At 36.3% G+C, this 19925-nt stretch overlaps 1 protein-coding gene across 1 annotated transcript in view; it reads right to left on the bottom strand.

The window, feature by feature from the left end:
- Positions 1 to 19925, bottom strand: part of LOC102250919 (collagen alpha-1(XXIV) chain) — a 113041-nt gene that overhangs the window by 52071 nt on the left and 41045 nt on the right. Inside the window, exons 6-8 of the mRNA XM_014532756.1 lie at positions 17512 to 17565; positions 10698 to 10751; positions 6351 to 6404 (exon numbers count right to left, since the gene is read on the bottom strand). Of these exons, the coding sequence (XP_014388242.1) occupies positions 6351 to 6404; positions 10698 to 10751; positions 17512 to 17565 (162 nt within the window). The remainder of the gene's footprint in view (positions 1 to 6350; positions 6405 to 10697; positions 10752 to 17511; positions 17566 to 19925) is intronic.

Here is a 19925-nt window from a genome sequence, read left to right on the forward strand (position 1 = left end):
AATTAGCACCACTATTGTTTAAGGGCCTCCATTTATTCCCTAAATTTGTGATTATATAACTCATTTATTTCTATTTAAACACTAGACTATAAAGTTTTAAAAATCAAAGGGAATAAGTTATTGGTAAAACTGCAAGCTTTGGCAAAGCGCCAATCTAGGAATCTGCCATACTATTTGAAAAAAGTAGTTTATATTGTAGTCTTTTGAAAATATTATTTGAGTTACTGTTCTCTATACTAACATAGGAAGAACAACCAAGAGTTTCCCATAACTAGCAACATATGATGTTTTTCTAATGAAATATTGAGAAAAGCCGATAGGAAAATTTACAAATTCTGCTTTAGAACAGATTAAAAACCCATTGCAATAAATTATAGAATTGTCTCAGTTTTTGTTGTGATGGAAAGTTGTCTTACCAAGAATGCCAATAATAATTGGGACTTAGAATCTAATTTTAATATAGATACTTTAATTTTAATACTTATTTTAACATCTGCCTCCCATAAGCACCCCAACCGGGGATCAAACCTGCAACCTATGTATGTGCCCTGACTGGGAATCGAAGACACAACCTTTTGGTGTATGGGTCGACCCTCAAACCAAGTGAAACACCCGGCCAGGGCTGCACTTCAGGACTTTGAAATCACTCATATATGTCCTTTAAGCTGCCGCTACTGCACTGCTGTCTGAAAGCCAATATTAAATGTTCTTTTTCTTTAATGTAATAACATTAGTTAACAGATTAGGTATCTGTTAAGTTTGTCATAAACTGCAGGACTCCTATCAGCAATGCCTTGAGGAATACAGAGAAAGGCCTGTCACCATGTTTTGGCCAAAATAACCAGGGAAAGCTATGGCAACATTGAGAAATTGTGATAAGATGGCCATAGCTGACTAAAAAAGACACTCTAAGCAAGAATTCAGAATGAAATAAAAATCAACAACCATGGTAATGGAAGCACTTCTTGGGGCAAAGCAATGACTTTCCTAAATTCATAAGAATAAGGAGTTTAATTATATATTTGTTCATAAAATTAAATAGAAGAATGATCCCAAATAACTGCAGAGTTTGAGGAGACATAGAATGAATATAATATAAACCTCTCTATTTCACACACCTCCTTCTCTCTTGGCACATATTTCCCTCATGCACAAAACAGACTGCTGCCAACCTTTGTCCCCAGCTCCTCACCCTCCTGACCCACTAACCCCCTTTCATCAGTACTTGGGTCCCATCAGCTTTTACTGTCTTTGTCAGGGAGGGCTCACAGAGAAACACAGTATAATAAACTAATCCTCAGAATGGTGCTACATGACAGATGACAGCATTTTCTGAGGACATGGAAAATTTTTAAAGAACTTCTGGAAACTAAGAGACTTTTAGCCAAATGCATTTATCGTTAATGTTAGAATGTCAATCATCAGAGCCAGACTAAGGGAAATATCTTTGGACACGGGGAAGTTTTCAAAGTCCCACAAGTTCCACCACTTTGGCAACCACTGGCTTTCCTGTGGGGAGTTCAGTACTGTGCTGCCTTGTTCTCAGCTTCCCCTGTCATTAGTGGGAAAGAGAGCTTGCAGAGAAGATGGTCACCGTGGTGACAGCATAGCCCCTCAGCAGCAGCATTTGTATGACCTGTCAGTCCTGCACTTAGACCGGGAACCAGCCCCAAATGAAACACAGCTCTGCAGATTTTTACAGGGATAATGGGCAGGTGAGAGGACCATCTACACAATTAACTACAAAAAAATAGAATTCTTCTTATTTCTCTCTACAGGCACTGATTTTATTCTAATCCTGATATACTTTTATTGCTGTTGTCATCAACACTCACTACTAATGTAGCTCCTTCATGCTGTCCTTACTTTAGACAGATTAGGAAAAGCTGCACAGTTTTGGAGTGACTGATAAATCACAGTACATTCCACATGATGTTTTCCTTTTCAACTTTATAAAGATCCTAGTGGCCCAGTGCATGAAATTTGTGCACACGGTGGTGGGTTGTCCCTCAGTCTGGCCTGCACCCTCTCGCAATCGGGGACCACTGGCTCCTAACCGCTCACCTGCCTGCCTGCTCACCCCCAACTGCCCCACCCCCACCAGCCTGCTCACTCCTAACCACCTCTGCCTCAGCCCCGCCACCATGGCTTTGTCCGGAAGGATGTCTGGAAGGTGTCCTGGAAAGTCTCCCGGAAGGTCTCCTGGTCTAATTAGAATATTACCCTTTTATTAGTATAGATTGTGCACTTCCTATGTAATGGAAATACTTTCTAAAATAATTGAAATATTTCCACCAAAACAGAATAAGAATTCACACTATTTATAATTATTACTAAAACCATAGTAGCCAGTATTTTTGATATGCAGAAAATTACTGCCATTCATTATTTATAAAAATATGTTTTAAAAATGTGTGCATTATTTCACAACTGCTCTGAGTTATACCTTCATGCTAAGATATGCTTAACTTCTCCCATCTGGCTTATCTCCCGATCAAAAAAAATTGCTCCAACTGAAAGCACTGTTAATGTTCTTACACTTTTAAATAGCAGACTTTCAATATTAATATAGCAACTGATCAGCTATATTAAAAACCAGTTTAAAATCCATCTGGAGTCCAAACTCAGAATTCTGACTTTTGTTTTCCATCCAATTCAACATGCACTCTGGATCAAACTATCTGCTTTTTGGCACAAATTGAGACACTTAGTGGGAAGTGAAACATACTTCAGTTCCTAGGAAAATAAGAGTTATATGAAGGTAGGTAAATTGAGACAACATAGCATGTCAATCTGGAGAAGCACATTGCTTGTTAAAGATGTTAATAATTATTTTTTTAAAAGTCCAGGAGAGAGAGATAAAAGGGGGAAAAGAAAACAGCAAACCAAAAAAATCTATTGAAGAGTGAAAGAAAATATTGCTTCTGATTTATCTGCTTTGTTATTTCTGACTCAATATTAATTCTAGTTTTCAAAACATTTTTCACATTAATCTTTTCTTTATCTCAACAGTTTTCAAGAGTTGTCAGTGTTATCTACATGACTTTCTTGTAGTCATTTTAAATATTACTTGAGTATGGTTTATATTAGAAGAATTATTCCTTTCCCAGAGAAAAGGAATAATGAAGTCATTATTATCTGTCATCCAAAACTATATTTGTTCCCTTAGCTTTCATGAAAAAAAAAATTACTTCCTCTTGCATACATTCTTGAGATGGTCAGAATACTGAAATATACATCTAACAAAAATTGGCTTAATGAACTAATTAATTAATGGGGAAACTTTACTCCAAGTTATTAACAGCACAGCCATGTGTCAAATAGGCCTGGATCTGAGTCTTAACTGTACTAATTAATAGTTGTGTGGCCTTGGATAAGTTATTTAACTCTTTTATACTCCACTTATTTATAACATACTGAACATAGTATCAATCTCAAAGAGCTGCAGAGAGGCTGGAACACTGCACAAAATTTTATAGCAACTATTAATGTTAGTAGTCATAGTTATAATAATTCATAAAATGGTTTAATGAATAAAAAGATGTAAGAAACTTTATACTAATCAAAACCCAAGTACCTTATTCATCTCTTATAATATGAACAGAACAGTTAAATGCACAATGAATTCAGTATCAGTAAGTTTTATCTCTTAATCTTTCCATAACTCTGAGTGACTCTGAGCAATTCTCTTAAACTCCCTGGGCTTATCAGAGATATCTCACAACATGAATAACTTAACTTCTTATCTTTACTTTAGAATTCATCTACCATTTTAGGGTTAGAACTGAAATGATGAAAGAATAGGAGTCCCTAGGTTATAGCGAATATGAACTGTTATGCTGGATTCTAGCATAGATCCTGTTTGCAGGAAGTAAATCTGAGTGTGACCTTGGTAGTTCAAAAATGAATCAAAATTAGTAAATTCCACAAACAGCTAATAATTTGCCTAAACATTCTACCCAATAATCATTTCCCTTTTCACATAAAGGATAGGAACAGTCTATCAAGCTCATTTTGAATGTATTTCTATTGTACATTCCTATTAAAGTAAGATATGCACATAGACTGTGATAAAAACTTATTCCAAGCCTGCTTATGTGGAAAATCAGAGTGGAAAATGAGCTTAGGCTTAGATTGAGTCCTTATGTCCTTTTGCTGGCAATACTTTTTTTTAAAAAAAAATCTGTATATAGTTCCCACTATAGACCCTCTGAAAAAGGAGAAAACATTCTCAGAAAAAGCTACAAAATCATCTCAAATATTTCAACTGTTCTAAATGACTTTCAAATCATAGTAAACCATGGATGTTTCATTTACCAGAAAGTAATTTAGTTTCTAAGTACCTTCAACTAAATCTTCCCTAGAGAAAATTCAGCTACAGCTGATAATTGATAATACAACAATATCCCTGATTTCTATAGGATCTATTTTTATTAGTTAACAATAAAAGCCCAGATTTTACAAGTTTTAAAAATCATATTGCAGAAAAAGGAGTCTGTGAAAGATGCACCCTTTCCCCCCAGTTTGTTTAAATTAATGCTATTTCATTTTACTAGATTTACACAGAGTAAAAAAAATTCTTAATGTTTTAAAATACTGATGGGATGAGATCCATATATTATGTGCAGAGGGCTTTGGAGGCTAACATATTCTGCTTTAAGTGAATACAATTTCAAGTTTCAAATGATAATCTTCTCTAATGGATAACATTAGTCTTTTAAAACTTTCTCTATACATAATATTTCCTTATATCCTCTTCTACATAATAATCACTCAACTTTTACTTAGTATTTTTCTTTCTGGATTGCTCATTTCATCAGCCATAGGCATAATCTAACCTCAGAAACTAATAAATAGTTTGTTTTTCTCTCATATGCAGTTATTATTTAGGGTGAAATAACTATACTTAATATCAAATAAACAATTAAGGTAATTCCTGTATTAAGAGATTTTCTTTGTTTGATGCCCTTCATCAGTACAATTTCCTCAGAGGTATCCTTAGTGGTCAGAGGTATGCTAAGTAGCATTAATCAAGCAAATTCATGACTGTATATCATGACCAATTCTGTTAGAAATGATCACTCTGCAGTTTCATATCTCCTTGGGAGAAACCAACAACCTCAAAGGAGCTATCAGATTCTAAGTACCATCTAGGATGAAGACTAGTCTGAGGACCATAAGAATAATGGTGTGGTGTGGTCATGGGAGGAAAACTACTCCATGAGATCACAACCTTTTTCATCATTTAACAATTCAGCCCTTAGCAAGGGTTTTGAAGGAAAGCAAACAAGGTCAGGATCCTTTCCAAAACCAGATAAATAGCTGATGGTTAACATTTATTAAGGGCTTGCTATTTGTCTGGCAGTATAGTGGATGGATTATCTCATTCCGTGTTCTTAAGAACTCCCTATGAAGTGGGTAGTATCATCTTCAAATCTTAAAGATGAGGCAACTAAAGCTTAGAGAGGTTAGGCAACCTACCCAAGGTTTATGGGAACCAGAAAATAGCAGATGGAATTTGAGCCAAGTAACCAGAGCCTAACTATCACCTCCAACCTAAATCTCCCAAGAGGGAAGAAATATGACACACTAAAACACCAGCACGGCTAATGTTTATATGTATCTAGACATCCATGTAATGTCAAATACTGCCCTCCAATATCCCGGGGCTCTTAATAGCTTAGAAAGAAATTTTATTTCTTCCTTATTCCCTGTAGAAAATCAACAACTCAATGTATGGGGGGCGGTGAGGTGGGGAGAGGCAGGAAACAAGTTGAATATATAGAAGAAAATGTACACAACATATTTTATGAAATAATTAGCATAGCTGTGCTAGTATTTCTTTTAACCTCAGAGAAAGCTTAGTCATATGGGTGCGACTACTGTGTTGTAGTAGCCATCCCCAATCCTCACTTCCACCCTTCCCACCAGGCTTCACATTTGTATATATATCATGGCACAGATTATTATTTCCTAATAAAATAAGAACCCCTTTTAAAAAAAGCCAAATGTATTACCTATAACCAAGTGTAACTCCTTTGGATATATAAAACTTAAAAAGTGACTTCAAAGTTTCAGAATTAGGTTCTTTCCTAATATAATTTTAAAACATCTTCCATATTCTATCAGTGACGTTCTCATCATTAACGGAAGGGTTTTATTTTCCTTTTCATACAACCCTGGCTTTTGCGGGCACCACTTTCCTGAATTAGGACAGCATCCTAATTCCTACTGCTGAGAAAAGAACTTTAAAACATTGGCTTTAGGCTCAACTGCAAAACGAGATCCAGGAACTGAAGAGCTCCTGGAGTCAGGACACCTAATTATGTCAAAGTACAACTGCATCTTACCTTCTCACCTTGCACGCCAGGGGGGCCCACTAACCCAGACAGGCCTTGGTCACCCTAGGAACAAAACACAGAGGTTTAATGGTATAAAAGAGGATTGAAAATTAGAATTCCCTTGCGACAGGATTTCATCGTGGGTGTCAAGATCTCACTGCCTTCATTTCTGATCTTCACAATCTGACTCAAGTTCCACGTTGTTTCTGGGAACTTCTGGCAGCTTTTCTGGAGCTCCCGGGCCTTCTCACCCAATGCTGAACACCTGCACTGGGCCTCCCACCTCCGCGGTCCCGCACCTTTTTCTCCCGTGTCCTTTTCTCTAGCAATGACCTTCCTCCCCCAATTCCCACTGCTCCAAGGTTTACCGTGTTTTTTAAAAAAACTAAAGTTTACTTTAAAATTCTACAAGCACTTGGTGTGGCATCGGTGCTGCTCTTTTTGGTGAGGACCTACAGCCCGAGGGGTCTCCCATGTGCAACCTTGAACCTCAGGATGCAGGGCTGTGGAGAGCAGGGCTGCGTTTCTGTAGTCGCCCCCCTTCCTCACCCCTACCCCCCAAAGGGGCACTTCCCCTGGCGGGACTGCAAGGGCGCCTTCCCTGCAAAGGCACCACTAGAGCTCAACTACAGTGAAAAATGATCAGGAGGGCCCTGTGTTTGGCCCAACAGACCAAACTTCACCAATTAGGCCCCTCGGTTCCCTCCTCCCCGAACTCCCATGAGGGCTGCCAGCCCGTCTTGGAGTAGGAAGGGGAGAGTATAGGGGTGAAGTGGGCGGAATTGGGGCGGGGGAGAAGCCTGTCAAAAGGAATGGGGGGGGGGAGGTGTAATATTACACCTGCTTTCTCTAGGTGCACTTTCTCTTTACCTCCCTTTCCCGTTTCCACTGCAGCAATTTACTGTGCAAAAGTTCACATATATTTATTTACATGTATATGGTGTTTGAAAGAAAAAAGAGTACTCAGGTAATAACCCAAATAAACTCCTTAGTGACTATTTACGCTCTGTTTAGTTTTTAGTGCATTGTCTATTTTAATATGTCATCAAATTAAGCAGTCAGAAAAGGATGTTACGGATTATTAACAATAGAGTGCTTTTCCACTTGTTCGAATATTCATTTTAATGCACCTGCTCAATGATTTCAGATGTCTTCCTTTTGCGATGGAATGATACAGGTTTGTGTGTGTGTTTTTTTTTACATTTATTACTCTGATAGAGGAAACAGAAAACTGCAATAGGAAATAGGAGATCATCTCCTTCCACGAGCTCTAATCATGGGTGGATTACTTGATTCCTCTTCAAAGTTTTCCTATCCAAAAAATTAGAATACTATCTCATGTGTCTTATGAGAAAGGAAAAATTACCATTATTTAAATTATCTTTGCTTGCCATGAGATCCCAAAAGGACTTAAACACTTATCTATGCACTATGAGAGATATTATTTAGTAGGTATTGCATTCTGAAGGACTAGCACCTGCATTGCTTTTATTGTTTCATTCTTAACCATATACTTATTGTAAAAATTGCTAGTTAAAAATAGAATTCAATTGTTTCCCAATGCCCCTATATGCCCACCAATTTAATATTTATATTTTATTTATATTCATATTGTATGTATATCACTAATATTCTCACTTGAACCCAACTTAATGTAAATATAATTTCTAAGAATATTTTTTAAATTTTACCATTTTAGAAATATATCTCAGTTTTAAAAGATGGATTTCACTTAAAGCTCAATGGGAACTTGCTATTAAATCCTATATCTTACTACAGTTCTCCTTTTTAGTATTATCCACAATTAGTATAAAGTGACTCAAAAAGTAAAAAAAAAAAAAAAAAGCTGACATACTACCAAGCCCCCACTCCCAGGCTGACTCATTCTGTATTCTATAGAAATACTGAACACATTCTGAACCACCATATATTTTGTACAGAGAAGCCACCTAAACACTTAATTTGAGGACTTTATTTAATGCAGTCACCAAAACAGAGTGGAACTCTAATTTCTGAAATTTCAGTAAGAAATTAAATGTCCTATATGTAGATATTTTAAAAGCTAGCATTTTTGTTTCTTGGACTGCATATTTTTTCCTTGTAATAATTAAGTGATCAATTAAATTCCCACTCCTTTTCTAAAATATTTAGATTCAGTGAACTCAGTTCCATCACAGCAATAACATCCTTAAGATTTTATTTTGCATTTTGAAATTTTTTTTGTTTTGTTTTAATGATGTGGCCCAGATATCCTAAGCAGCAGTCAGCTCAACTGTCATTAAGATCTTCTCCAAACTTTACACATCATCACATTTGATAGCATTGTTTATACACAGAAAGGAAAGATATGAGGTTAAGCTATTCTATCTATTTCTCTGCAATTTGTCATCTCAAAGTACATACCATTGGGACCTGTAATGTCAATAGCTGTGGCTTTACTCATACTCATAACATTTCATAAGGAGGGACTCTGCCATAATGAAGCACCCTTTTAATACTATTGGACCTTGATGTAATTTAATTTAGGTGCCACTCTGGCAGTGCCACCAAGGGCACCTAAGTGTGCCCTAAGGAGCTGTATCCATTCATTTGGGCTGATGTAACATATCACTCTGGGGGTGTTGTAAGCAGTAGATATTTATTTTCTCAAAATACCAGAAGTTAGACATTTGAGATGAGAAAGTCCTTAAGATTTTAAATTATTATTTTTGTTTTACTTGTTAGTACTAGTATATCTGTATAGTCCATTAATATGATGTGATATCTTTTCAGTTTAAAAGACTGTAAGCCATGTAAAAATCAGCTTTCAACCAGGAACCACCAAGTATTCAGGGACTTTAAAAGTTTGTGAATATATACCACATAAACATAAACATCCTTTAATTGTATCACATTCATCAAGTGCTTGTCTAAATAAAGCTTCCAGATGTATTCCTTAAGATTCATTTTGTATTCATCCGCACTTGAAAGCAGTAAACTCCTCCTAATAAAAATGTGTTGCTATCTTTACATTAAAACATTAGTTTCTTTTTACCTAAACATATGTGTGTGTGTGTTCGAGAGTATTATGATAAAATAAAAAAGCATATTAGACTAAAGGTCAAATAACTCAGATATATCATTAACTCTGCATTTACTATCCATATGATGAATCTCGTAAATTCTATGAATTCAACTGGAAACAAGATAATTATGATTACTGCACAATTTCTGTGGGACTTAAGATAAAGTATGTAGAACTATCTACAAAAAGGTATGAAATGGCACTGGAATTTATGTATTAGTATGTACATGCATATAAACAGTAAAAATTTTGAGATTAGGATCATATCTTGTTCTAATTTTTTGCCCCACTCATCCCTAATTAGCTGGTAGTACAATGGTAGGCCACAGTACACACTAAAAAAAAATTAATGGTAAGACTGAGATTAATGATAATACTTACTTAATTCATCAAATATTTCTTCCTTCATTATAATGCAACTAGAGGCTTGGTGCACGAAATTCATGCATGGGTTGGGGGGTTCCCTCAGCCTGGCATGTGTCCTCTCACAATCCGGAACCCCTCAGGGAATGTCAGGCCTAAACAGGCAGTCAGACATCCCTCTTGCAATCTGAGAGGCTGCATACTTTTCATACAGGTGAAAGGAATCTTGCTGCTGAATGGCCAGCTACATTTTTTTGCCCTGATTATAAAAAGTAGTACATAACATGATCCTTCTGAGGCAGTAGTACCATTTTCCCCATCTTATGGGTGGAAAAACTGAAGCAGAGAGAAGTTAAGTAATTGGCTTTGTCACACAGTTATAAGTGTCAGAATCAGGGCTGACCACAAAATGTGCAAGCCAGAGTCCATGCATGTCATCGCTGCATCATCCTGTTTTTTCAGTGTTAGAGTAGCCTTGCCAGATTTTAATTTTTAACTCTAAGACACTGTTCCCAATATATAGGGTAGAGTCCGTAGGCCTGGCTGGCGATCAGGGCCATCTTCGGGGTGACTGGTGGGCAGGGTGATGGGGGGGGCCCTGCTGGCACCCACCTTGGCTGGCAGCCTGGCACCACCTGCTGGGAGGCCCCACCCCCTAATTGCCACTGCTGGTCGCCTCCCTCTTGTGGGGCAAACACTCAATGCAGGAGCTGCTCCTGACTGGTCAGTGCGCATCATAGCAAGCCATCATTCCAACGGTCATTTTGCCGTTTGGTCGATTTGCATATTAGGGTTTTATTATATAGGATAGTTTTCTATCTTCCCTGTCTGATAACAAGCAAAGTCTCAAAAAAGGATTAATAAGATAAGACAATTTTTAAATGCTTGCCATATATCACCATGATTTTATTTCAGGAACAAATAATTACCTTTTGTCCAGAAGTAGCCTGACCTGGGGAAAATCCTGGATCTCCTTTGGGGCCCTAGATAAAACAGTTATGAAACACTTGGTGAAGCATAGATTACATATATTATACGTCTTCAGTTGTAGCAGAAGTTATACACATTACATGGTATTAAATTATTTTAAAATGAGATGGGCATGACTTATTTATTTTTAATGTATATTTTTCTTAGCTTTATGTTTAAATGTTGAAAAAGATTCCTCAAAATTCCCCAGACATAGCTGATTTATTTACTAAAGTTATACTAATATTGAATCATCTTTCTTCAAAGGACCTATGTAAGGGTTCTATTAACCTTTCCATTTTTGTGACATATTGAGTTTAGTTTCTATTTTAGCATTGGTACACTAGTTACTTTCAGTAAAAAAAAAACCTGCTTATATAATTCATAAAATTTTTAGCTATCATTCCAAGTTTAAATATTTTCTAAAATTTTGCAATGTACATACATTACTTTTATAATAAAAAAATACCTCTAATTGCCAAAATTGTTTTTATTCTGCTATAAAAATAGGTACTTTTTATACTCCAGTAATCTTTATCTTTTATGTTTTAAGAAAAACATGACATTAGGTTTCAACCAAAGTTCTTGGCACAATATTAATCTTTCTTGTTAATCTTTCTTATGATTACTTACCAAAGTATCTCCTTTTCTATTTCACACCTCATAAAATAAGAGGCCACAATTGAGAGATTCTTTATAATTCAAATTCTGATTTCATTACCATTCTCAACTAATCATGCTTTCCATTCCTAGAGGGTTCTAAATGCTACTTTAACTCTATGGGAAATAGGAAAATAGTCGTGTCTTCTTTCTCAGGGGTGCTTTCCAAGAGTACTTGAACTAACTGATGAAAGAAGGATGACCAAAAGAAAAGCCATTCACATTCAACAGTAAGTCTTTTCACTTTACAAATGAGAAATGAGTCTTCATTGGCAAAGAGTCCTATATTCTAGAGTTGAAGAAAATTTTTAAAGAAAAGGTTGTTTTCCAGGCTGACCTCTTCCCTTCCATAGCCATCACCACTTCCACCACTAAGGCTATAATTTTAGATCATTGGTTACAAGATTATGGAAGATGAGAAATGGCTTTAGTGATATCTCAAAATTTAAAAACTCAGCTCTCCATCAGAGAAAAAAGAAAATATACTTAGAATTTGTTAGAGATATTAAGAGCTTACCTAATGAATCATATTTTATAGCTAAAGAAGCAATGAGATCCAGAAAGATTAATTGAATTGGTTAAGATCGCTTGGAAAATTATTGGCAAACCAAATCATTTTTCTTTCTCATATCACAATGTCTAGTAAATAAAAAATATTACTTATTGGTTTTAACATAGTTTAATCTATTATAACACCTAACCAACTGATTTGAGGTAAGAACTTAAGAAAAAATAGCCCTTAAGAAATCTGAATATAATAAAATCCTTTGTAGCTGATGTTTTTACTTCTAAAACTCATGTTAAACATTCTTATTTTTAGGTCCTATCTGAATTTTCTATTATTTATCAACTTTCTTAAAATAATTTTCATTCAGATTTTTTAATATCTTTCACTAATTTGATATTTCATCCTCCATTTAAAAAAATTTAAAAAGTGGGAAAGCCCTGACCCACATGGTTCAGTGGTTAGAGCATCAGTCTGGGTTCCATTCCCAGTCAGGGGCTCATACCTGGGTTGCAGGCACGTGCAGGAGGCAACCAATTGATGTGTCTCCCTCACATTTTTTTTTTCCTGTCTCTCTTCCCCTCCCCCCAGTCCCCATCCTTTCCACTCTCTAAAACTAATGGGGAAAAAATATCCTTGGGTGAGAATTAACAAACAACAACAACAACAACAAAAGAGTAGAAAAAGTAATTAAGCAATCAAAATTAGATTTAAAGGGAGAACTTTCTCTTATTCATAAGCTTTATAGATTAGGCAACATATTTACAGAGCTACATGTCAAATCTCTTTTATTCCCGCACAAGTACGCTTGTGTATTTGATCAACTCGTGTTCTAGCACCAGAACTGCAAGTCAGCATGCAGTCAGCTTTGAACCTGGCCAGTTGTGAGTTAATCCTGGTATAAAATGCATAAAACAAAGATTACTGAACATGCCAACTTTACCTGAAATGTCAAAGAAGTAGGGCATACTCTCTGCATTGAAGGAGAATACTCCAAAATCACTCACTTACATACTCCCTCATTTTCTATTCTATAACTCCGGACACACTTTAAGTCACACTTGATTGCTTTCAAGTCCTCCTTGAAATTAAATATAATGTTTATAAATTAATTAATCATAACTGACTTTGACCTTCAGTACTGACTTCTACTTACTACTACTATATGACTTTTGTTATAAGAGCTATATATCCTTTTGAGTATGAATAAAAGAAAGTTGCCTGCACATTATAACTCAAAGGATCCCAAAGTCCCACCTATCCCACTGAGCTGCTATAGAGTCTAAAATCCTCATTATCAGAGTAACTCTTTGGGGCTGTCATTGGATCTCCAGAGGCCCTCTGTCTAGGAAGGGAAACTCCCTAAGGTACTAGATTCATTAACATGTTAGATCAGATTTATCAGATTAGAGTCTACCCGATATAATGAAAAGAGCAGTGGGATTTGGAGTGAAAAGACTGAATTTAATCTTTCTGAAATTGAGATTAATCTCCTGTAAAAATAATAGTAATAATAATAATACCTACTAGATTAGCTGGCAAGATTTAGGATCAAATTCTCTATAGATTATAAAAATGTTAGTGTTAAAAATAAGACTAGCCCTAGCTGGTTTGGCTCAGTAGATAGAGTATTAGCCTGCAGACTGAAGGGTCTCGGGTTCGATTCCAGTCAAGGGCATGTAACTCGGTTGCAGGCTCTGGCCCTGGTGGGGGCACGTACAGGAGGCAGCCAATCGATGTGTCTCTCTCACATCGATGTTCCTCTCTGTATCTTCCCCTCCCTTCCACTCTCTCTAATAAAAATCAAAAAAATATCCTCAGGTGAGGATGAACAAAAATGAAATAATAAATAAGAATATTTTTTTAAAAATAAGACTAAAGACAATCATTAAAATAAATTTTACAATTATTGCCTCTTGAAAAGCAGGCAACACAACTCTTGAATGAATTACTGATAAAGCTGCAAAGTTTCAGTGAAAAGAATTTGGAACTAAAAATTTCAGAGTATGGATGAGCTAAATTGTGAGAGTACCATAAAGGAAACACTAAATAGCATGATCTTGAGGTAGCATCACCTGAATATTCTTAACTTTAACATTACTAATAACTGCATAAGCTCCATAGTCTCAATTTTAAGTATTATACTCTCTAAACAACACTTCCTATCTTTTTTAGCTCACAGAGTGGCTAGAATTCAAGCAGAAAACCAAAGATCTTTTGGCTAATGGTGTCAGAGGACAGAGTATGGGACTACCAGAATGACTGTAAATTGAAGGAGAAATCTGAAGGAAATAAGGAAGGGAGGGAGGGAGCGGGGAGACAGTTTCCCCCAAAACCTGGATATAGACTCTCTTCAATTCTTGGCTGATCCTGACATGTGATAGATTCCAAAGAGCTCAGCAGAAAGCAACAACTGGAAGGCTGAAAGAATTGAACATAAATTTCAGCAGCTGGCCACATTAGGGAAATAGTTTGGGGTTTGAGCCATATCACTTTAGCGGGACATGGTAAATACCTTATAAACTTTAAAATAGCCTAATCAATACATCATATTTCTATACTGTCTTAATGTATTTTCATTCATAAGAGCCGCAAGATTTTTTATTTAACAAATAATAAATGTGGTATTTTCAGTAAAAGTTTCATTTCTAATTGGCCTAGCCCTTTAATAAGTAGCCCCTTCAAGAAAAGGGAATTATTATTTTCTTAAATATCAACTATACACAAGCATTCTACCAAGTACTTTATGTGCTTCATATCATTTAACTGATTGATTCTAACAATTTTAATACATCACACTAATTCTAATATGTTTGTAAAAAGGTTCCATAATGTGTCACATTTCCCATTTCAGTTAAACCTTTTTAGATTTTCAATTGCCTTAATTTGCTCTTTCTGTAGATTCAGGTGACCCCCTTTGGAAATGGACAGATGATTCCTTGTGCAAGTGGCAAGATGACTTTTTATACAATTTTCTTAAAGGCCAATAATTCTATCTATGTTATTCTTGCTAAACAGTAACGGAGAAAAGAAAAATAACTGGAATTGTCTTTATATTCTAAATTCCCTTATTTTAAAAGAAACCTTTATTCCCTGAAGGAAAATCAATCCTGTGATTATATGTCAAAATTTCTTGTCAAGAGCATGTAATCTGCTTTTCTTGCATTGTCTTGAATACATATTCTAAGAGGATTATAAAGTATAAAGCTTGTCTGTTGCATTAATTCTGATTAGTCTAAAATGCATGTTAAATACCTAGGAAAATTGGTTTTACAAAACCACACACTGCAAGCTTTATTTGATGCCTTTAAAACAGACTGATAATTGTTGACACCTGTCACAAATCTAATGTTCAGTTATGTACAGTTTAAACAAATCATGGTCAGTTTGGGCTATTTTGGACATAATTATCATGTTTTAAAATTATTAAATTAAATATGAATTAAAGATTAATATTCAACTTATAAGATTAAGTCTCCAAGAGGTCTAAGTAGTTGTTTTAAAATTAAAAGTAGGTGTTAAAAAATTCCTCATATATGGGTTCATACAAATATTTTATTAGTGAATAGCTATACTCAAAATCATATCCACACTACTACTAAATAGAATACTGAAGAAAAAAATCCTGAGATTCAAATTTTCATCTCTCTGAGATCATTTAACCAAAGACACATATTCATACTGATCAATACTGAAAAATACACTGTTTTTAATCTTGGGACAATCAAAATTTTTATTTGATACAAAGTTTTTTATCTTCTCAAATACTGCTCCTAAATATGTATTCAAATTGTAAGAAGTCAATTAAATGAAAGGCTCTCCACTATATTTTCATCTCTCCTCACCCTATTCTCCGTATTTATTATTTCTTTGTTTGGAATACCTAATTATACAAGCCAAGTGGAAATTGCCCCGGCCCACTTCCGCCTTCCTTCCTGTAGACTGTTAGCAGGACTGTAAGCCCCGGGCACGTCAGCCTGTGGAGAAGCATGAGCTAGGCCTTTATAGCTACTTTGGCCCACTTCCGCCTTCCTTCCTGTAGGCTGTTAGCAGGACTGTAAGCCACGGGCAAGTCAGCCCTGTGGAGAAGCATGAGCTAGGCCTTTATAGCTACTTCAACCTTTGACTAGTCTAAATATCTTTCAATTCCTCACATAAAGCTTGAAGGACTCAGGAATCACACATTACAAAGCAAACTTCGGGATTCTTTAGGTCATCTGTCTTTCCTCCCACTGTTACACATTCAGACTTGAGTTAAAAGAGTCTTTTCCTCTTGGAGGCATTTTTATGGAACTAAAGAAAGTATTAGTAATGATGAGAAGCTTTAGAAAATTTGGATTTCAATTATCCTAGCTGTATGCTATTTTATTACTTATTAATAATAATCATAATACTCATGGCATGCTAATGTCATGGTAAGTGCTTTACTCGCATTAATTTAACTTGCCTTCACTTCAATCCTATGAGGATGTACTATGATTTCCCCATTTTTATTTATTTATTTTTAATATTTTTATTGATTTTTTTAGATAGAGAAAGTTGAGAGGAAGAGAAAAACATTGATGTAACAGCGAAACATTGATAGGCTGCCTCCTGCACACCCCCTACAAAGAATGGATGGAGCCTGCAATCTGGGCATGTGCCCTGACTTCGAATTGAACCAGTAACATTCAGTGCATGGACACACCCAACCAAATGAGCCACACCGGCCAAGGCTTTCCCATTTTATAGCAGAAGAAAGTGAAGCTTAAAGAGGGTAAGCAAGTGATTTGCTTCTATTATACAAACCAAGAGGACTATGACTTGAACCCAGATCTCTTGGACTCCAAAACCTATGTCCTTAACCCCTATTCTATATGGTTACATGTATACTTCAGAGTGTGATCATTATTAAATAGAGGGATTATTAAGGCCTTAAAAAGAAATTCATTAAGTTACTGGCAACCAAGACTCTAATGTTTACCTAATTCCATATATTTTATGGGATTTATTTTATATACATATAAATTTTACATATATAACATGTAGCTAGATCTCTATCTCCATACCTCCTCTCAGGGTAACCAGCCTGGAATATATCCTTTTTCTATGCTCCTACTACTATCCTGATAGTAGTCTGATAGATAATAGTGATAGATAGGCTTTCAGGTTAGTTGCTTTCATAAAAATTCGATCATCCTATAAACATTATCCTCACAGATCTTTTTTCAAGTGAAAATATTAAGAAGTATGGATCAGGGAAATGAATGATATTTTATTTCCTCAGTATTTATTAGCTCATTAAAACGGCCTTGATTTAAGGTAAACCACTCAAATCCTAATCTGTATATTTCAAAGGTTTCAATATGTTGCCATAATATTTTGACAATAAAGACTTTGTCATACCAAAGCAAGCCTACCCCTGACTTTACCACTAACCAGATGAGTTCAAGAGCAGTGGGCTTTTGGAGGAATCTAGCTGTCTGCCAAGCTAAGACAATCCTGTTAAAGAATCAAATATTATGCTCTGCACATAGCAGAGAGCCTCACTGTCCCAAGACTGGCTTTAAAAGTTAAGGACCATCTTTTATGTCAAGAAAATCATGAATTACTCACTAGTAATCACTCACCTTTGGACCTGGTAATCCAGGCAACCCAGGATTTCCATGTGGTCCTGGTATGCCCTGCAAATAGTAAAAGAGTCAGATCATGCTTAGAATAAATCCAGATATAAATAACAGGCAGTGTTTATTCTAACGTTCAAATAATATTACATACTATAATTTTATTAAAATGAATATTTCAGTTTTTTACAAAGTCTGTTAGATTTTCTGAGAACTTGGATATTTTCGTCTGAGCTACACTGATTATAGAGTAGAAGTGTCCTTTCTATCTTTTGCTTCAGAACATTGCCTTGAGGTGTTTACCTGCCTCAGGTACCTCCCCTATCTCCAATCATATTGCTTAGTGCTATTTTTAAAAGCCCTGCAGAGTAAGAAGCCTAAAAATAACAAAGTTCAATTGTTTTATTACTCTTCTCTCAACACATGTTAACTCTTTGTGCACTTAGGCTTTTGCTTATCCTAGCTAATAAAGGAGTAATATGCAAATTATCTGTCACTCCATCACAAAGATGGCGGTGCCCATGGCCACAAGATGGCGGTGCCCAGTCCCCTCAGCCCCACCACTAAAGTGTCCAGGCCTATTGGCCAGGCAGGTGGCGGGGGAGGCAGAGAGGGGGGCCAAGGGGCGGAGCCAGTGATTGGAGAGGGCTGGGGGTCCCCTACCCAGGCGGAGCCGGTCATCAAAGGGGGCAGGGGCGGAGCTGGCGATCGGAGGGGGCAGGGGCAGAGCCGGCAATCAGAGGGGGCAGGGGCTGAGCCTGTGATCGGAGCCACAGGAAGCCCTATTCTTGCAGGAATAGGCCCAAGGAAGCCCTATTCTTGCATGAATCTTCCTGCAACAGGCCTCTAGTCTACATCATAAAAGGCCTGTATTAGTGTCAGTACCAAATGAGCAGCGGCTCTGTGGAGCGTGCGAGGTGTCGCGGGGCTGCAGACATGGCCCTGATGCCAGGCTAGGCCTAGGGGACCCTACACGCGCATTAATCGTGCGCTGGGCCTCTAGTGCTATTATATATGCCTTAAAGAATTACTTCATTTAATCTTGCCCCCTACACCTACCTACCGAAATCCTTTTGAGCTCTCACCTCACTTTTAAATCCTGGCTACACCAGGAGGAAATGATTCGCTCTCCTACTAACTTCCATAGATACTGCTGCATGTAAAATTCATTTGCAATTAATTATATGTTGCTTTGAGACATTTCTTATACTGTCCCAATCTGTTACTTAAATATTTTATTCCCATTTTAATTACCTTATGATGCATGCTGATTAGTTCTAGGATTGTGAATTCTTTGAAAAGAGACTGTTCTAAATATTACCAATGTAGTACTTAGCACATATTAGCCATTCAATGAATGTTTGCTAATTTGAATTTAATAATTGCTTCTATTTACTGACTACATACTATATGCAAGTAACTGTATTAACACTTTATATTTCTTATTTCTAATTCTTACAACAACCCTGCAAGGAGGTTATTTTCACTCGTCCTTACAAATGAGAAAACTTAACCAGCAAGTAGATTAACTAAGATTCGCTCCACAAAGCCTTCCAGATCTCTAGGCCCCCTATATTCATTTGGGTTTGCTATCCACCTGTGCTCTTCAGCCATACCTCTACTTTAACACATAACATATAGTTAATAATTATTTATTTATCTGTCTTTTTAATTCTGGATTAATAAGAGCATTGAAGAATTTCTGTCAGCAATGCAAATACTGAAGTTATATGTATAAGATTAACATTAAAGAAAAAAATTAGATTCCATGACACATGTCATTTGTAACCTGGAAAAAATAAATTTTGATAAAGTAGATAGAAAAATTTGTGAGGAATAACAAATGAGTTGTTGTAGATATTAAAGCAATGGATATACTAGTCAACTATTATTTCACAAAGCTTAGCAGCACAAAAGTGAGCCAAGACAATAACTTTAGAAAAAATTAATATTAATGAAAGTTTGGGATTTTTAAAAACAAGGAGAATTTGTTGATCATTGTCAAATGAAATAAAAACGTAGGAAAGAAGAAATGTACAGTCGCAAGTTTTAAGTTAAATAACTGAGTGGAGACAAAATTAGGAACACAAATGTAATTGTTAGCCTTGAGGAGAGAAATACTGTTCCCTCCTTAAAGGAAGGAGGATTGGACAAATAAATGGGAAAAAAGATGGAAATTAGGGAGGGAAAGTGCTGTATCATGAGGAAAGATGGGAATTCAGAAACTGAAGGTCATGCTGTGGGAGAACAGTCTTCGTAGTGGGGAGAGAATGCAATTCTTGCAAAGATGGACTGGGTCCCTCACAGAAGTGGATCCAACGTCTCCTGACCGAGGAGGAGGAGGATGGAAAGGTTTCCAGGCGGGAGACAGGAAACAGGTTTTAGAAGTCATCCTGGGAGGAGTGTGACAGGTCATCAAG

The sequence above is a fragment of the Myotis brandtii genome, unplaced genomic scaffold (genome assembly GCF_000412655.1).
Source record: "Myotis brandtii unplaced genomic scaffold, ASM41265v1 scaffold909, whole genome shotgun sequence".
NCBI classification, from domain to species: Eukaryota; Metazoa; Chordata; class Mammalia; order Chiroptera; family Vespertilionidae; genus Myotis; species Myotis brandtii.